At 53.1% G+C, this 16,752-nt stretch overlaps 8 protein-coding genes across 8 annotated transcripts; 4 read left to right on the top strand and 4 right to left on the bottom strand.

Annotated features, from left to right (window-relative positions):
* Positions 1 to 322: 322 nt before the first annotated feature.
* On the top strand, positions 323 to 1,522 carry J7T55_013809 (vegetative cell wall protein gp1; the record flags this gene model as incomplete). The annotated part of the gene is made up of 1 exon (XM_053140717.1): positions 323 to 1,522. One exon carries the CDS (start codon positions 323 to 325, stop codon positions 1,520 to 1,522), a length of 1,200 nt encoding a protein of 399 aa, XP_052996146.1.
* Positions 1,523 to 3,569: 2,047 nt separating this feature from the next.
* On the bottom strand, positions 3,570 to 3,836 carry J7T55_013808 (uncharacterized protein; the record flags this gene model as incomplete). Its single annotated transcript, XM_053140716.1, has 1 exon — positions 3,570 to 3,836. The coding sequence occupies one exon, from the start codon at positions 3,834 to 3,836 to the stop codon at positions 3,570 to 3,572; it is 267 nt and encodes an 88-aa protein (XP_052996145.1).
* A 4,622-nt stretch (positions 3,837 to 8,458) lies between these two features.
* On the bottom strand, positions 8,459 to 9,226 carry J7T55_013807 (uncharacterized protein; the record flags this gene model as incomplete). Its single annotated transcript, XM_053140715.1, has 2 exons — positions 8,459 to 8,928; positions 9,034 to 9,226. 2 exons carry the CDS (start codon positions 9,224 to 9,226, stop codon positions 8,459 to 8,461), a joined length of 663 nt encoding a protein of 220 aa, XP_052996144.1.
* A 528-nt stretch (positions 9,227 to 9,754) lies between these two features.
* J7T55_013806 (uncharacterized protein) lies at positions 9,755 to 11,110 on the top strand (the record flags this gene model as incomplete). The annotated part of the gene is made up of 1 exon (XM_053140714.1): positions 9,755 to 11,110. One exon carries the CDS (start codon positions 9,755 to 9,757, stop codon positions 11,108 to 11,110), a length of 1,356 nt encoding a protein of 451 aa, XP_052996143.1.
* A 719-nt stretch (positions 11,111 to 11,829) lies between these two features.
* Positions 11,830 to 12,280, top strand: J7T55_013805 (copper resistance protein Crd2; the record flags this gene model as incomplete). The annotated part of the gene is made up of 3 exons (XM_053140713.1): positions 11,830 to 11,890; positions 11,950 to 12,144; positions 12,207 to 12,280. 3 exons carry the CDS (start codon positions 11,830 to 11,832, stop codon positions 12,278 to 12,280), a joined length of 330 nt encoding a protein of 109 aa, XP_052996142.1.
* Positions 12,281 to 12,446: 166 nt separating this feature from the next.
* J7T55_013804 (uncharacterized protein) lies at positions 12,447 to 13,479 on the top strand (the record flags this gene model as incomplete). The annotated part of the gene is made up of 2 exons (XM_053140712.1): positions 12,447 to 12,566; positions 13,288 to 13,479. 2 exons carry the CDS (start codon positions 12,447 to 12,449, stop codon positions 13,477 to 13,479), a joined length of 312 nt encoding a protein of 103 aa, XP_052996141.1.
* Positions 13,480 to 13,993: 514 nt separating this feature from the next.
* On the bottom strand, positions 13,994 to 14,803 carry J7T55_013803 (uncharacterized protein; the record flags this gene model as incomplete). Its single annotated transcript, XM_053140711.1, has 1 exon — positions 13,994 to 14,803. The coding sequence occupies one exon, from the start codon at positions 14,801 to 14,803 to the stop codon at positions 13,994 to 13,996; it is 810 nt and encodes a 269-aa protein (XP_052996140.1).
* A 1,061-nt stretch (positions 14,804 to 15,864) lies between these two features.
* On the bottom strand, positions 15,865 to 16,566 carry J7T55_013802 (uncharacterized protein; the record flags this gene model as incomplete). The annotated part of the gene is made up of 3 exons (XM_053140709.1): positions 15,865 to 15,919; positions 16,254 to 16,342; positions 16,504 to 16,566. The coding sequence occupies 3 exons, from the start codon at positions 16,564 to 16,566 to the stop codon at positions 15,865 to 15,867; spliced, it is 207 nt and encodes a 68-aa protein (XP_052996139.1).
* Between the last annotated feature and the right edge of the window lie 186 nt (positions 16,567 to 16,752).

Genomic DNA, 16,752 nt, shown 5'->3' with positions numbered 1-16,752 from the left:
GAAGTCACCATCAGAGGCGTTTTGCGACGTACTTTGGTGCCTTATGCCCAACTCGTTCCTACGAACGTTTTGACATCACCACAACCTTGGACATGTTCGCGAACAGAAGACGGTTTTCCTCTCCTCTTCCGACCGACCACATACCAAGGTGACGAATTTCACTCTCCCATGCGTCCCGACATAGGCGCCACTTTTGAGATTGAGACGGGAAAAATTACATCAAAAACACAACAGCATTTTCACACCGCAACAGAAGGGGATATCGGGCTGCGAATTTTCTTTTGAGCCGGGTGTCAGCGAGGCATCGCAAGAGTTTGGGAAAATGAACGGCTACTACTACAGGGACGAGTTCGCGACTCCCTCGCCGACTCCATCTCCCCGGGGACCTGCATACTACGCCTCCACCCCGCAACGGCCTGCGACGCGAGCGCACTTCCGGCACATGAGCAGCGGCATGAACGACTACTCGAGTCCGCGCCCGGCGGCATTCTCGCCGCGGTACAACAGCGATGGGCTCTACTCGACCAACGCCGCAACTGCTAATGTGAGTGCAACGCGATCATCGCGGAAACAATCATTTTCTGGGACGCGCCCCAAGCGCGAGCGTCGGTCTTCTTATTCCTACTATCGGGCCTCTGATTCACATGGGGAATCCGACGAGGACGAATATGTCGAAGTCAACGGTGTCACCTACGTGATACCCGCGCGGACGAGGTCGAAGCGCCACAGCAGGCAGGACGAGGGTCTCTACTATTCTGGTTATTATGATGGGCATGCAACTGATCGCCACCACTATGCACAGGCCTCATCCCGCCGTCCGGCCAATGACTATGACAACAGGTACGAGTTTGCACGCTACTTTGAGGAGCAGCCACGCCGCTCGTCTGGACACACCAGGCGTGCTTCCCAGTCAACCCCCCAGCGGCCTCAGACAACGCGGCCTGCCAGCTCCCACCACAAGGCCCCACCGCCAACAACCAGGAAGGCGACCGAGGCCGACGCCAAGAAGTATCGCATTCCTCCAGGTTACTCATTGAAGAACTGGGACCCGACCGAGGAGCCCATCCTTCTGCTTGGCTCGGTGTTTGATGCCAACAGCCTGGGGAAGTGGATCTACGACTGGACCGTCTACACGCATGGCCCCTCGACCCCGATCTCTGAGATGGCGGGTGACATGTGGCTGCTGCTCATCCAGCTTGCTGGGAAGATCAAGAGGTCTAAGGAGTGCGTGCCGCGGATCAGGACGCTCGAGAACCGGGAGATGATTGAGGACTTCATCGAGTCCGGCGAGCGCCTCACGGATAAGCTCCGCAAGGTGCTCAAGACGTGTGAGTCACCCATGCTCAAGGCGAGCAAGAAGAAGGAGCAGCTGGGCAAGAACTCGGGCATCGAGTTTGTCGAGACGCTCTTCGGGCGCGAGCGCGAGCTGGAGAAGTCTGAGCGCTTCATGCAGTCGGTGCGCCTTTGGAACCTGCGCTTCGACGCCAACTGCGAGGACGTGCTTAAGCAGCCTTCGAAATAAGTCAAACGCGACGCACTGCTTGACGTCCTCGAGGACGAATGCCCAAATGCGTATGTGCAGCACACCTCAAATCAACAACGTGCTTGACACATACAAGGAAGTAAAAATCAGAAAAAAAGACAAGAAAACCATACACGGATCGGTGCTGTACGATTATGTTCACAGATCAGCGGGATTTTCTTTCGGGACTCTTTCACTTTTGGTCTCATTTACACTGTCTAGAGACTCACGTCTCAAGGGGCGGCTGTCATCTTTCTGGTCTTTACAATGATACCCAGGGATGTTATTTCATATTTGGCCTCTTCCCCTCGCCGAAGGAAGGGCTTCATCACAGGCAAACAACAGCACGACACGGGCCAACGCCTGTTGGTCTGACAGAGGCATCTCTCAGTGCCCTCTTTATCTCTATGTCATGGGACACACAAAAGTTTTAGGATAATGTCACGACGGCTTGAGTTCGATGACTGGCAAGGGAGGATATGGGATAACGGAATTTCTTTTCGGTTCGGATGGGAATATGTGCTAGGCAACGACACGAAGCGAATGCGAAACTGTAATGGACTGGTCGTGGAGTGAATGTCACTCGTTATTCACGTGTTGGGTTCTGGAAGGAAAAGTGGGAAACATCGCTAGGCGCACATCGTGTTGTTCTGTTTCTTGATCAGCATCACTTTCGCCACCACACGACCGCCTGGCTGGTTATCGGATATGTTTCTTTTCTGGGTTCTGTTCTTTATGTAACCCAGGCTGTCATGGGTGTGTGTGGCAAAGATGGAGGAGATACCCCCATTCCCTTATATTTTGATATTATTTATTAGCAGACTGAGGATGTGTGAAGATTACGACGGGCGCGAACAAATTCCAGATCTTAAAATTCTGAACAGCAACAGACTGTGCCTTCTCTCGATTATGTGACTACTTTGCTGCAATATGACATGACATGACATGTGATGTGACGAACAACATAAACACAGGTTCTGCTTCCGTACACACGCCAGTGCCAAGGGCCGAGTACATTCCACATCTCGGCCCACGGGTCAGAAGAGCACTTGCTACGTATGTTACAGTCAAAAATCACGTTTATCACTTGTTCCCATGTTTCGGGAGCTGGAGTGTTTGCAGATGGGCGTTGCCTGACTTACTGATCATGCATTCTCACATAGGCGTACCAGTTGCACATCGCACCGTCATCCCTCAAATCAATCAACCCCCGCCCCTGAATCCTCCCGTCCGTCCACGCTCCAGTGCAACCCCCTGGGAGTTGACGTGTTGAGAAAGCAAATCTTGTGCTACTGCTTGCCAATCTACGGGCCCCCTGTACCCTCCTCGTCATCTCTCGATTGAGTTTTCCTTTTTTGCCCTGTCACATTTGATTTGTTTTTTTGACTTCCCGTGCGGCAACGATGTGAGATTCGCCAGGCGACGCTGAGACGAGACGGTTGGGCTCCAATCCGCCGTTCCCTCGCCCGTCCCTGCCCAACGAACGTTCTTTTTCCAGCGCCCGGGGGGAGAGGGGGATGGTCGGAAAAAGAAATTACGAGAGACCGGGGATGAGCAAAGGACTGTAAACACCCAGCCAATGTTTGTGTCTGTCTGTTTCAATTGGATTCAATGCCGAATTTTTTCCTTCTTAATATCATCATTATTATTTCCAATTCAATATTGTGGCTTTGCCAATAATTAAAACACAAGAGGGGAAACCCTAATTCTGATTCTGTGCCACCCCCCTCCGTCCTCCTACCCTGCTCCTTCCACCTGCGCACCCTTGGACGGCACACGGACTGGCGCAACGACTCATTTTCCTTCCTGCTTCCCTGCCCGCGTCTGTTTGTCTGTGGCACGCCCCTGCCAGCCAGCCAGGAACGAGCAAGTTTCTTCTTTTCTTTCACAAGAAAGTGAAAGAAGGCAAAAAATCTCGAACGCGATGACACGGACACTGGGTGGCATTGGGAACCCGAAGAGGAGGGGGAGGGGAGCACGGGGGCGCACTCGCATGTTTCGGCGTGCTGTCGATCAGGAGTTTCTTTTGTGACTGGGCGCAACCCGTTCAGCCGTTCAGTGTTGTGAATGATTGCGAGCGGTCTGTATTTTCCTTGTTTTGATTTCCAATGTACACCTGCACGGCGCCGCCGATGCGCTTGATCTCCGTTGGCCACTTGCGAAGTTTACGCGTGTGCGCGACTCGGAGACCCTCCTCAGCCCTGCGCCCGTGGGAGATGAGACGAAACGCGAGCCTGCGTCGGTCAGTCCCTTTCGTCCCAAGTTTTGTCTTGCCAGGGTTTAGCCATTGAGGATTTTGTGTTTCCTGACCCATGGCCGTGAAATTTTCTTGATTGTGTGGTGTCATTGAAGGATTTAAGCCAGGTATCCCGTTCTCTACCATATGGAATCTCAATATTGTATACGAGGAGCTGGGAGTGAGGAAGCACAGCAGCAGTAGCCTGAGAAGGATGACCTGTTCGTAAGACCCGTTCGTTCAGCCTCGAATCCATCACTACCGACGGCCCGCCTGTCAGTCTCTTCTCACCCGCGAACGTGTCTCGGTTGGGGGTGCTCGTTCTCGCCACGGCCGGCAGGTGGCATCGCGACGGCACGGCCGGCATGCTTGGAACACGGAAACCGTCTCATCACGGCATCTGGTTACCGCCCCTGGCCTAAGCACCCGTCGTTCATACCGACTTCCCAGAGCATCTGAGGTTTGGATATGCAGGTTTACGGACGGGCATTGTGTTTGTATTGCAATTGTTGTTTTGCATACGTCGCCACGTCTGGGCAGGCCGAGTAGGCAACGAGGAACACCACGCGGCCAGCCCGTTTCAATGTTCTCGGTGTGGGCTCGGCAGCGTTCCCTTGCTTCGAGCAGTCTCTCCTTTCATCGCACTGACAGTAACAGCCACATTAATTCTACGGAATCCCATGAGATAGAGCACAGTGTGGTGAATATCAAAACTCATGGTGGATGTGGCTGGTGAGACGGGATGAAGAAAAGGAGGGGGGTGAGCGCAACCAAACCCCCTACAGGCTATTCTGAAACTGTTTCTCAGATACTTCCACCGCCACTGTCATGTATGCACCACCAACGCTTCCTCCCCCTTTATGATCATTGCTGCGCCGCAAGGATGCATTTGGATGGTGGGATAGTGGGAAGTGAGCAGCGCTCCTACGGCGCAAGCGAAAAGAGAATTATATCGCGATGGTGTGCAAGACAAATTCAAGTCATCCTGACAAAAAGTCCATACTACCCAACTGCCAAAAATTTGCCCACGGGCTATCAATTGCATTTTGGCAGAATGGGGTGCGCGCATGGCGAGCTAGGTAGGCAAAAACACAGCCCGGATAGCCCGTCTCCCGTCTCCCGTGCCCGTTGCGCTTGCCTGTTCACGGGTTCTCCCTGTGTCGGCTCGCTCGCGCCGGCTAGTGGTATCCCGCCGCGACTAGCACAAAGTAAATCCATGCCTTCAGATAATTTGTCATTAGACGTGCTCTCTAGGCAGAGGCTATCCCCACCAACAGGCGCGTGCGGTTGCAGCAGGATGGGAAGCACAGCGATAAATAGCGGATCCTCCATAGCAACAGCAGACTAAGAGAAGATGTGTTGCAGCGACGTTGGTGATAATTGGTCTCAGCGCCTAAAAATGTGTTGGGGGCCGTTGTCACTCTGGCTTAGGGCTGGTCTGGAGTCTAAATCCAAAATTAAGCGCCTGCATAGGAGGTGTTGGCGAAACAGGGTCTGCCGTCAACATTCCACGGCACTTCTGTGGCACGTTGGTGCATGGCCTATCGAGATGGGCTCGACATCTGTAGCATTCCATCTGATAGCGGCAGCCTTACGGCGGCCGGATCTGAGAGGCCCCGCGAGATCTTACCAGTCACCCAGGGTGAAGGTTTGCAGGTCGATGCAGAAACATGCGTCTGATAGCAAGATATGTTTGGCCTTGGGGATGGGGCCTGCTGGCCGCCTGAGGGGCCGGCCGTAGGGCTGTCTGCCCTTGTCGAGGCATTGCGTGGCATCTGATACATGTTTATCATGCGGCTCAACATGCCCACGATTGTCTGGGAGTGAAGCATGATGAGCAGTCTCGAGGCTCAAGGCTCGAGGCTGCCGTCTTTCTTGAGAGGTACATGTGTCCTAGATGCACTCCCCTCCCTCCCGAAGCCCTCCCTTTGCTTACTGTCACTTCTATGCATGTGCCTGCGCCATGGAAGCGAGCATATATGGAGTCGAAAGTGCAGTTTCTAAAATTGGGGGCCAGATGGTCCGCTTTAGCTCCCAGATGAGTGCGATGGCAGAGGGTGGCAGAGTGACAGTGAGAGTGCGAGGGCACTACATGACGCACGCTACGGGAACTGCGGCCTCTGTAGGCCACTGTTGCGCCTTTCGATGGGGTCAGCCCTACCATGACTAGGGATGATGAACGATCATTATCATGTGGTTACCGTTACTCATCCAGTCATTGCTCGAGGGAGGACACCACTCGTTTCTCCGTCAGCACTGCACGGGACCGGTGTGGGCGAATGAACACCCGAGGCTGCTTGGTCCATTTGTGTGACACGCAGAATCTCTGTCACGACTGGTAAATGTCAAGATGAGTCGCGTCGAGTCTAGCTTTGACTCGACCAGCCTAGCCAGTTGTCCAGATGTTGAGAGATGTCCTGGTGACCGTCAAAGACCCAGTGGCATATTGTCCAGCGCTGCTCCTCGAATGAGAGAGAGAACCCCGACCCGACAATCCTGGTAGTATGGAATGCCACGAGGGTTGCAACATTGAGAGGAGTTGGTTGCACACCGGCGCACATTTTCGCACAGCAGCATGCAAAGATGCAGTCATGGCGAGAAAAGTGCCCCGAATTGGGGGATGGGGTGGGCGCCAGGCGCTTAGAAGGTTGGCAGCTGGGCCCAATCAGCTGTAGATTGCCCCGCGGTGGGGCAGGCTGGGGGGACACCTGCCTGGGAGCTAGGGCCACGCCGGTGTCCGTTCGTCCTCCAGCAGCGTGAACAGTACCACGGCATATTATGCTGGGGTTGAGTTCTCACATCACATTATTGCGGCAACGATCTCCACCAACAAACCACTCACCCACCCTACGCCTCTGCGATGTGCCGTGTGCGTGTGTGTATGTCTGGTTCCCTGGGGGGATGAGTCAGCTGATATGATGTCGACAATTTCGCAAATCCCTTGCAATGCATCCATCCTACACGGGCGCCTAGTGCAAGAGACGGGCCGAAGCCCACGAGGAACGACGTTCAAGACACGACACTGTCTCTGCCACCCATGATCCTTTCTCGAAGCAGAAATCCTACGGCTCATTACCCATGGCTTTCATGTCTCTCCGCACTTCCTGATACGGCTGTACGGCCAAGCGATATCCACGCCCGTGCAGCAGCATCCGAAGATGATTATGGGCAGGTGTGGGTAACACACATGCAATGTCCTATCTTTGGCTGACAGAGTGTGGCGCGCACTATCGGCCCCAATGGCCAATGGGCAGAGTGCTCGGGTACACACCTGCAGATTTGCAGGGTGCAACGTACAGTAGGTCCCGCACGTCAGCACAACGTGCGACCTTCATCCGGCCCAGGAATTGCCAGGAGGGGCTGTGTGTAACTGCGTGCATACAGACCTTCCTTCCGCTGCGCCGTGTCGCAGTGCTTATGTACATACATCAGCCGAGGGGACTTTTTTTAGGGACACACACCCCCCTTGTTGGCTGTGTAACGAGGAGTATTACACCCACACATGCATACGCCTAGGCGGGAATGCGCGCCCTTTGCCGTCGCCGGTAATCCTGCGATAGGTGTGAATCGACGGGGACGGTATTAACGAAGTAAGCTTCTAGTTAGACATCACGACGACTATCTTTGTGTGTCCAAGAGGATCAGCAGTGCTTGGTACTCGAACATTTGCATGCTAGCTGAAGTGTCCATGTCACCCAGACTTCTCGTAGTCTTCTTACCAACCACCCCATCGAAACATGGCTTCAAAGTCGTACCACTATGGTAGCACAGCGACGCCAGGCTGAAAGTCCGACCGCACACCGTCAAGCCATATGCTCACGTATCTAGGATTGTGACAGTGGCTGGGCCAGAAACACAGTTCTGACCGAAGACTTGGGGCCGGCACTCGAGATGTTCGCGCTTACACACAGGGCTACTAGTAAACGCCAGTGAACCTTGTCGGCTGATCACATGTATCCCACACGACAGAGCCGTATGTCTCATGATGCCGTGTATCATAGCCATATTAGTTGCATATCTAGTCTGGTAAATCGACCGAGCTGCTCTGAGGGGTTTGGGTCATAGCGGTCTTCCGTGACCTTGACACAGATGTATTGTCATCAACCCGAGATCTGCCTCTGCAAAGGTGGTGGGCATATGAGCAGGACGGTATACGTGTCCTGCGAGGCTGGCAGCGCAGCATACCGAGCCCAGGCAATCCAGGAGGACTGGCTCGACCGCTTAGCCTGCTAGCAAGTATAGCGTGGACCTCAACATACCCTCTATACAAGCAGCTCTTGTGCACACGCATTGGCAACGCCCCTGTTCCTAATCGGAGATATTAGTCTGGTACAGCTTATTCATGACTACATTGTGTGAATTGCTGAGCCACCCGCTCTCCAGCATAGTTGTAGGACTCGAAGAGACTATGTGACGTCTCCTTAGATCCATGTGTACCGATTTGAAGTGATTTGTGAGTTTTGACAAGCCGTGGCTACCAAGCAAATTCGAGACGTCTAGCTGGACCAATTTTACCTCTTGTTTTCTAGTCTCGTGTGCATTGAAAACAGATCGTGCTTAGAATCCCAAACTTGGAAACTAAGCAATACATAGACCTCAGTCTTTATAGGGCCCTCATATACCAGCTGATTGAACTCCTTGTCCTTACTTGAAATCAAGCCAGACACCATGAATGATCCCAGACTTTCCCATTCCCTCCCTCACTGCCACACACTCGCAGTCTCAACACCCTTCTTCTTCCCCTCCTGATACGTCTCCGACAAGCCATTATAAAGCTTCTTGACCCTCTCAATCTCGCCCAGCCACCTCTCCCTCTCCCCCGTATCCTCAATCCCCTCCACCAACTCCGCTAAGCTCCTGCTAGTAAAGAACTTATTCGTGCGGTTGTAAAGTGGCCGCGCGCGCAGGCTCTCGTCCGTATCCCCCGGCGCGCGCACGCGGAACACCTCCTCGAGGATGTCGATGTCGTACGGGATGCTGAACAGATCGCGCGAGTCCTCGTACGTAAAGAGGTAGTAGAACTCGGTGAAGCCGGCCCAGGTGATGCCGCTGAGGCACAGCGAGCAGGGCTCGTGCGTGGCGAAGAAGACGCAGTCCCGCGGAGCCGGCCGCGGCGACTCGGCCGTGCTGGGCGCCTTGAAGAACTCCTGGATGCAGTTGATCTCGCCGTCTAGTATTCTTTAGTCACCTACTACGGATCTCGAATCGATGCATTCTGGAAAGATTTGGATCAAAGATGGGTAGGCAACCGTAGCGGGAGGAGGCTTGTACTTACGCAGCAGCGGCGACACACGCTCGTTGTTGGTCGCTACGGTGTGCGTCTTCAGCCCCGCCCGCGTCAGGATCGCGGCGCCGAAGAGCTTGCACCCTGAGGTGACGCCCTCTGCTGTGAGAGGGATGATGTCCTTCTCCGTGGTGGTTAGGATGGCGGATAGGAGTTCCGTGGGTGAGTGGGTGGTTGTGGTCATGGCGCCGGTATGTTCCTGGGCCCAGGAGCTAGGAGGTAAGGTGTGAGAAAAAAATGTTGGAGCAGGACGGTCCGCAGAGGAACGAGGTCAAAGAATTTCACCGAGGGTGGTATTCCAAAACCTTATATGTCTAAGGTGTGATGCAGAGGACGATATCGGGCACCAATCCGGCTTGATATCAAGGCGTTGACCGAAGAAACGTCGTAGCGGCGTTGGATGCCCGGCGACCTCCGAGCCCGCGAACGGCCGTCACATCTGTGTCTTGCTTCGAATTCCGCTCGAGAATATGGCTCTGGCCATTGGTTTGCATTAAATGATCGCGAATTCCATGGTAGGCGTGCCTGTCAGAAGTCTTCCATGTGGTCAATTACGACGCACGGAGCACGGGCGGTTCTGTCTCACGTCCAGAGGGTGCTTGTAAACCCCGAGCCGGAGCGGCCCGCCCGGCGAAGGTCTTGGGTGGGGCTGCCGTGGGTTCGGGCCCTGAATCGAAGCTTCGGCCGAGGAATTAAACTCAACACCGCAACCTTGAACGTCCACACCTCCCGCAAAACTTCGTCAACAGAGTTTGTCAGGCACATCCGCATCATGCATTACATCCGCCTTATGAGGCCACCGAGCCTCGATAAGGAACAGAAGCTGAAGCTGGTCCTCACGATAACGACAGACCTGGGCGACTCATTCCTCTGTCCAGACGAGCCGGTGCCCATTTCGGTATACCTCACAAGGAATCCCCTTGAGAACAGCGATGAGACCCCAGCGATTTGTCTCACCCCTAGGAAAGCTGGAAAGAGCGGAACCTCCTGGAAGAGCGGCATGAGGGTTCTGAAGCTGGATCTACCAGTACCTGACAAGATTTTCAAGAGGAGCAAGAAAACGTTGCCCCCGAAGGGGAAGATGCCCAGCATTTGCATTGTCGCTTCAGATGACATTGTGGATCTCCCTACGGCTGCGGATATCCCATTTGATTCCAAGGGCCGCATTGTAACCCTGGAGTCTGAGTTTCCATGGCGTTCAGAAGACACACAGCAGACATTTGAGTCTCTGAGGAGATTCGCCCTTACCGAGGGTGACTTTCTGCGAATAGATGAAAGAATCGGCGAGAGCATTGACCGGCATGTTTGGGATGCAGGCGTAGTCACAATGGGCCTGCTCTTGAATATGTGCCAGGACGGGACATCCAAGCACAAGTGGGACAGAACACCACTGCTTAGAGAGCTCTTACGCTCGGTAACACCTACGCACCCTCTCAACGTCATTGAGCTGGGTTGTGGTGTTGGAATCCTGGGCGTTGGACTTGCGGCTGCCCTGCATCAGCGAGTCTCCTCTTCATGGGACTCTGAAGATTCAGCACAAGTCCCAAGCAGGGTTCTTCTGACCGATCTGCCCGATGCCGAGGAAGTGGCAGTGCGAAACATCGCCGACGAGAAGCTGGCGAGGAAGCCTGTCCTCTCAGGGAAGCCTAGTGTAGACACAGATTTCGAGAGCCTAGACTGGGACGAGGGCAAGACTGGTGTATTTGGCCCCAAGGCCACGGCATCGAGTTGGGACCTCATCATCATCAGCGACTGCACATACAATGTAGACATGCTGTCTGCCTTGGTCAAGACGATTTCTGAGCTGCACAAGCTTTCCGTGGACAAGGACGGGAAGAGCTCCAGGGTCATGCTGGCAACCAAGCCAAGACACTCGTCCGAGAAGGCGCTGTTTGGCCTGATGGACGAGGACGGCTGGAAGATACTGGAGAGTGCCAGCCAGCCGCTGCCTGTGCTCGGAATGGAGGATGAGGTCGTCGAGATTTACTTGTTTGGCAAGGATTCTGGGCAGCCGCTTGACGAGGGACAATCTACGACGTCTGCACCTAAGCGCAGGAAACTGCGTTGAAAATGTTGAGCAACACGAAGTCAGAACTCGTGTTCCATCTGCAAAAATTCCTCCCCAATTTGATTTGCAACAGCTCGCTCTGTTGCAGCAGTTGGCTAGGAAGGGAGAGGTCTCGCGTCTCGTGTCTCGGTGCGCGCGACCTCTGTCCATTGCAGCAGGAGCCCCTGACTCAACGTTCGACAGACAAGGCACAGCAGGAGAATGGTCTAGAAACGTGCCAATTGGCAAGGAAACCTGTCGTGTAATCTCGCAAGCCTTCTTGGGTGTGGAAGATTTAGGAAAGCATTGGTCCCTCACAACCAATGAAGCAGACAGCAAAGACGATGAGGCTCTGTCAGGTCATGACCTGCTGAGGGCGGACGGCTTGATGTCGCGAGATGGAGTCGAGCCGATTGGCAGGATCTGGCGCTCAGCCAACCAGCGTCGAGCTGAATGTCAGCTCTGGCCGCAGTGGGCCCAGGCGCTTGGTCAGGTCCCTGCAGATCCTCCCACCGCTTGGCCACCTGCAAGGCCACTGCCTGTCATGGCAGTCCGATATAAATACATCCATTACCAGCCTGCCTTCACTTCACTTCTCTGCTCGCAACCCCAAGAAAGCATCTCACATCTCCTAAAATTACACTGAACTTGACTATCTTCCGTAACCTAACCGTCTTCAATCAACCAACAAAGAATCCAAGTACCTCTTCCTCTTTCATCTACCCACACCCATCTCAGCCATGGCCACCGAAGCTGCCAAGTCCTCCACCTGCTGCGGCAAGGGCGACACCTGTGTCTGCGGTAAGCCAACATCAACAAATCCCCCCATCCCACAACAATTTGCTGACGTGAACATACAGCCCAGCAAGCTAAGTGCTCCTGCGGCAAGCAGTCTGCTCTGCACTGCTCCTGCGACAAGGCGAGCAAGGAGAACGCTGTCTCCGGCCCTCGCTGCTCCTGCCGGGCCCGCCCCGCCGGCGAGTGCACTTGCGATAGGGCCTCCACCGAGAACGTGAAGCCCAATTCCACCTGTGCATGCGGCTCGCGACCTGCTGGTGAGTCCAATCCCATAGGCGGTGACAACAAGGCCACGCAACAGATGACTGACCTGTTCTAGGTGCCTGTACCTGCGAGAAGGCTGCTGATGGCGGATACAACCCCAACGAGATTGACTTCACCACCAAGAAATAAGTCATGACTGTCGACGGCTAAACCAAGCCGATGGAGATGAGATGGGCCAACCTCTCGCTCTCCTTGTACACCATAATGCTGCACCTCAATAGCTGGTGCTAAACACCTCGCTACCCGACGCCGTATTAGCTTGTTTTTGCAGATCCTTCCCACGGGCGTTCACATCATGGACAACGAGAAATCGTCATTTACCACCACCGATCAGCAGAACTCGCCCGTGGCCATTGGGACAGAGGATTCACCCATTATGCCCAATGGTCTGGACACTTTCGAGTGCTCATGGGATGTTTCACCCGCCGCCAGCGGGGAGAGGGAAGGGAGAAGAAAACCTGAGCAGAAAAATCATAGATGTCGCTCCTATACGAGTGATCTGGCGAACGAGAGAAGGAATCACTGCACCCATTGTGGGGATTGAGCTCAGTCGGAAAATTGGGAGCAAAGTCCAGGGCCACCTGCAATTCCCTCATGCATTGGTCACATGTACCCGGCGCCTCCGGAGGCTGGGTCCATGGTCGACGGGGTTTTGTACGGACCACAGTGCTTCACACACATCATCTGGATATCAGGCAGGCAGTGACACCGCGTTGTCAGCCGATAACAGTCACTCTAACAGAAATAGGTCGGCGTGACTGCCCATAATAAAAATTATATTTACTGCAATTGTCTCTCCTGATGCACAATTCAGCACTACATGAATTTAACATGGTGATTACTCGGAAGATCTCTGTAGAGTGATTTCATTTTTAAGCTGACTCAGTAGGATGTCGTGCTTAAAAGTATGGCCCTGCTCAGCCACGTTCTCCCTCACCTTCTGGTAGGTGAAAGTCGGCGTGTGATCGGCCAGAACCGCATGCGACAGACCTGATATAAACGGGCGACCGGTGAGCGCAGAGCGCAATTCTCGCCCTGCGCGGTCCCCATAAAGACAGGAACCTCATACTATCGTACACAATCCTAACTAAGGCCAACTAAATCCACGCCGCATTGTCAGAGGCCAAAGCTAGCAGCGGCTCGACCAGCAGGCACGGGACGACGAGCAGTCGACCGCGTTGGACAGTGACTCGGCCGCCAAGCTGGCCTGGGAGAGAACAAAGGTGGCCATCACAGACGAGGGTCAGTTGGCCAATGGCACCTACAACTTCAACGCAAAGGGCAACCTCAGCAGTACACATAGCAGGCAGTTACGGGCCAATGTCTAGTATACACGAGGTTTGCATTCCAATAATAACTGACTCCAAAACTACCTCCTTCCAAGACTCCTCGCTCCAAAATGTTCTCATTACGAAACACTCTCGTTCTAAAAATATAGGACATTCCAAAAACCTCTCTTAAAAGCGATGTGGTGGCTTCTCCGAGTTAGCTTTATCGCCTCATCGCCCTTGTCGGTACGTGATGTATGTGACTTACACTTTTGGCGCCTGGAACCCTTGCGCCTAGCTTGATTTAATCTACACGGCACTGTGGCTCTTAATGCTGCTCTCAATGCTGCTCTCAATGCTGCTGAAGTGGTACCGTGTTGTGGCAGGATCGATTGGGTCTGGCAATACTGCGATCGTTTGTATCGTGGGCGTACGGCTAAGTTCTGAGTGCAGAAGGGATCCTGGGCACCCTTTTTAAAGACGCACGTAAGATACGTACCCCCTATTCACTTGACCCCCCAGTGACTGCCATAGCTGTTCACTTTGCCGTTGTGGATGGGACTTGTTTGTTGCTTCATCGACTGTATGCGGGCAAAATTCCTGAGTCTCTTAAGAGACACTCGAGCAACTCCCCGATTGCTGTGTAGTTCCAGTCCCTGGCCACTACGGAGATTTGTAGAGGATCAGCCCTGTGGCTGGCTGAGATCGGGCTCTGATCATCTCTGAAGCTTGAGCCACACGTCTGGATCCTGGAGTCCTCAATACCTCTCCCGTGTTCATTGAGAGACACTGCTTGCACGAAATTGAGGGTGCATGCGTGACCTTGATCGTCCTGGTCATAACTCCACCCCTCCCCCCTCCACGCATCATCATTGATTCTTGGAAGATTATTGTAGCTTCCACGTTGCATCAGGCCATCGATGATTGCGTCTCGTTGAATCCCATACGGTGCATTGTAGTATTGGAATCGGACGTGAGCATATACCTCCGTAGAAGCAACCAGAGCTTGGATGAAGTTGAACAATGCGTGAGGCGATCTTGCTGCCAGTCCACGAGTTGGAATGTTGAAGAACAAGAAGGCACGTTGGCTTCGCTCCGTGTCCTCGGGACCTGTTCCTGGGCATGAGTTTGTTGAAATAAGTCCATAGTCGTGAAGTTCAAGAAGTCTTGAAAAGAACTCAGTCTCCGGCTCAACAGGAAAATCATAGCTTGGACAGAGGGCCAGTCTGCCTTCGAGGTATCGCCGGTTCAGCTCTGTGAGAGTGTACCAGTTGGTAGCTTGTTGCCACAGTCCAAGGATATCATTGCGTAAGTTCGGGTCGTGTTTCCCAGGAAGCCCTCGATCCTCGATGTTCTCAGCCTCTTGCGCGATCGCCTCATCCATGGTGATTGATTTTCTGACGTTTTGGCTATTGCAATAATGACGAATGGCAAGAACAGCTTAATGTTTTGAAGTCTTATGAAGACCAGAGCTTTGTATGGTGGGCAAGAAGACTCAATTTGGTTTTAAGCAGCTCGTAGACCAAACATTTATACTGCTTTATTGTCTATGATGTGAAGGGCTCGTTGTGTCAGGCTCCTGTGGCTCACCATGCTCTAGCTGTTTGTCACAGGCACTTGATCTCATCGTGGTAACAGTCACAGACAGGAATAGTTGTTTGTGTGCCCATGTACTCTGTTCATCATTCGGAATTGCTGTTTCAGAAGCCCGTTGATGCTAACTCACGTACTGGCAAGAATGCACTTGTACTACATTGGCGAAACCACTGAAATATATACATACTCATCTGCTTTTTCCTCTATCTGCGAGTCAAATGGTCTTTGTGTTGGGCACCTGTTGACCTCATTCATGCTACAGCCGTATCTCACATGTGGGCCGTTTTGCTCTCTCAGCCCTTTTTGTTCTGCATCATGATGATTATTTGCAGCTGTCAGTCTGGGAGTTTGCTTTGTTCGCTCCTGTAATATAATTGAGTGAGTTCTGGAGGGAAGGTTTTGTGGCAGCGTGTGGGTCACCGTATTTATTGCAGCCATATGATACTGCGTGGCACCTCCTGCAGACAGAGAAAATCACGCAAAAGAGACGTGTGAGTGTTTGTGTTTAGCACTCGAGTACTGTTTACCTCGTCACTTGGGTTATTTATCCGCTCCTTGCTCTATGTAACATCCGCCTTCTAATTTGCTTATACCTGGATTATGGGTTCCCAGCGGTTATGAGAACGAGCAATTTGATTTCTTGGACATAGATATAATCCGGGAGAACTCGGTGTTGATAGAACGAGTGGCTCGTTTGGAAGCCCACTTCAAGGCTTGCGAAGGTTCTCACCTTCGCTTGACCTGTCCCCAATCTCATAGGCTCTCCTGGCCAGAAGATATGGGCTGTTTTAAAAGCACCTCGACTGACCTCCACTGGTGAAACCAGAGTGCGTCGGAGTAGAAACCCTCTCAGATGCTCGCACGACCTGTCTTCTCGGCCGTTCCGGTCACCCTGTCCACGGTGCTGGGTCTGTTAGCGTTGAGGCCCGACAGCAGGCTCCCCGTCTGATCCTCACTCAAGAACATTATCAACTTCATTACACGTCAAACACCCTGGCTATGGCAGTAAAGGGGATGTAGGCACAAACACTGAGTAGACATATAGAAAGGGTGTCCGCTGGGCCCTTCGTGTAGCTAGAACTCTGGTCATATGCCCACTCAAATACAAGCATTCCAGGCTTGGTCAGTCGCATCCGTCTTCCACTCCTTGCGTTCCTTGAAAGGCGGACAAATCTTAGGTCGCTGGTGTGACTGAGTGGTGGAATTAACTCTAGGATCCTGCTTGGATCATAACTTACCCTAGTGTGCTGATTATCATCCTCGTTATCATGCTGGAGACCGACTCGGTGGCTGAAACATCGCGCACACTTCTCGCATGGACTGATTTCTCAGAGTTCCTCAATTAGAGGATATGGAAGTCATGGCGCCAACACAACTCTGCGATTGCAATAGAAGGGCCGGAATGCACACCACGTAAGCCGTATCTACATTGAATTTGTACAACCTTCACTACGGAGAGAGGCAACGAATTATGCAATGCTAGCATACGTCGGATGCCACACTGGTCTGTATGAGGAGCTGGAGACATAGGTTGACGCCCGTGGTCTTCATTTCTGACTTGTGACTGGTGCAAGAAAGTCTCTTACTGTGGAGCGCAAAAAAAGCTAGCCACAGACAAACCTACAGAATGGCTATGATTGGGCTTCTGCAATATATCTGCACGAAAATTCCTGGCTGAGTTCCTCGTTACACAGCGTGCGACATTTCATATCGAATTGGGACCAGAGTTTCAGCTGC

Source organism: Diaporthe amygdali, assembly GCF_026229845.1.
Source record: "Diaporthe amygdali strain CAA958 chromosome Unknown NODE_7_length_1459731_cov_64_868725, whole genome shotgun sequence".
Taxonomy (NCBI): domain Eukaryota; kingdom Fungi; phylum Ascomycota; class Sordariomycetes; order Diaporthales; family Diaporthaceae; genus Diaporthe; species Diaporthe amygdali.
This window is presented reverse-complemented; position numbering and strand designations above follow the sequence as displayed.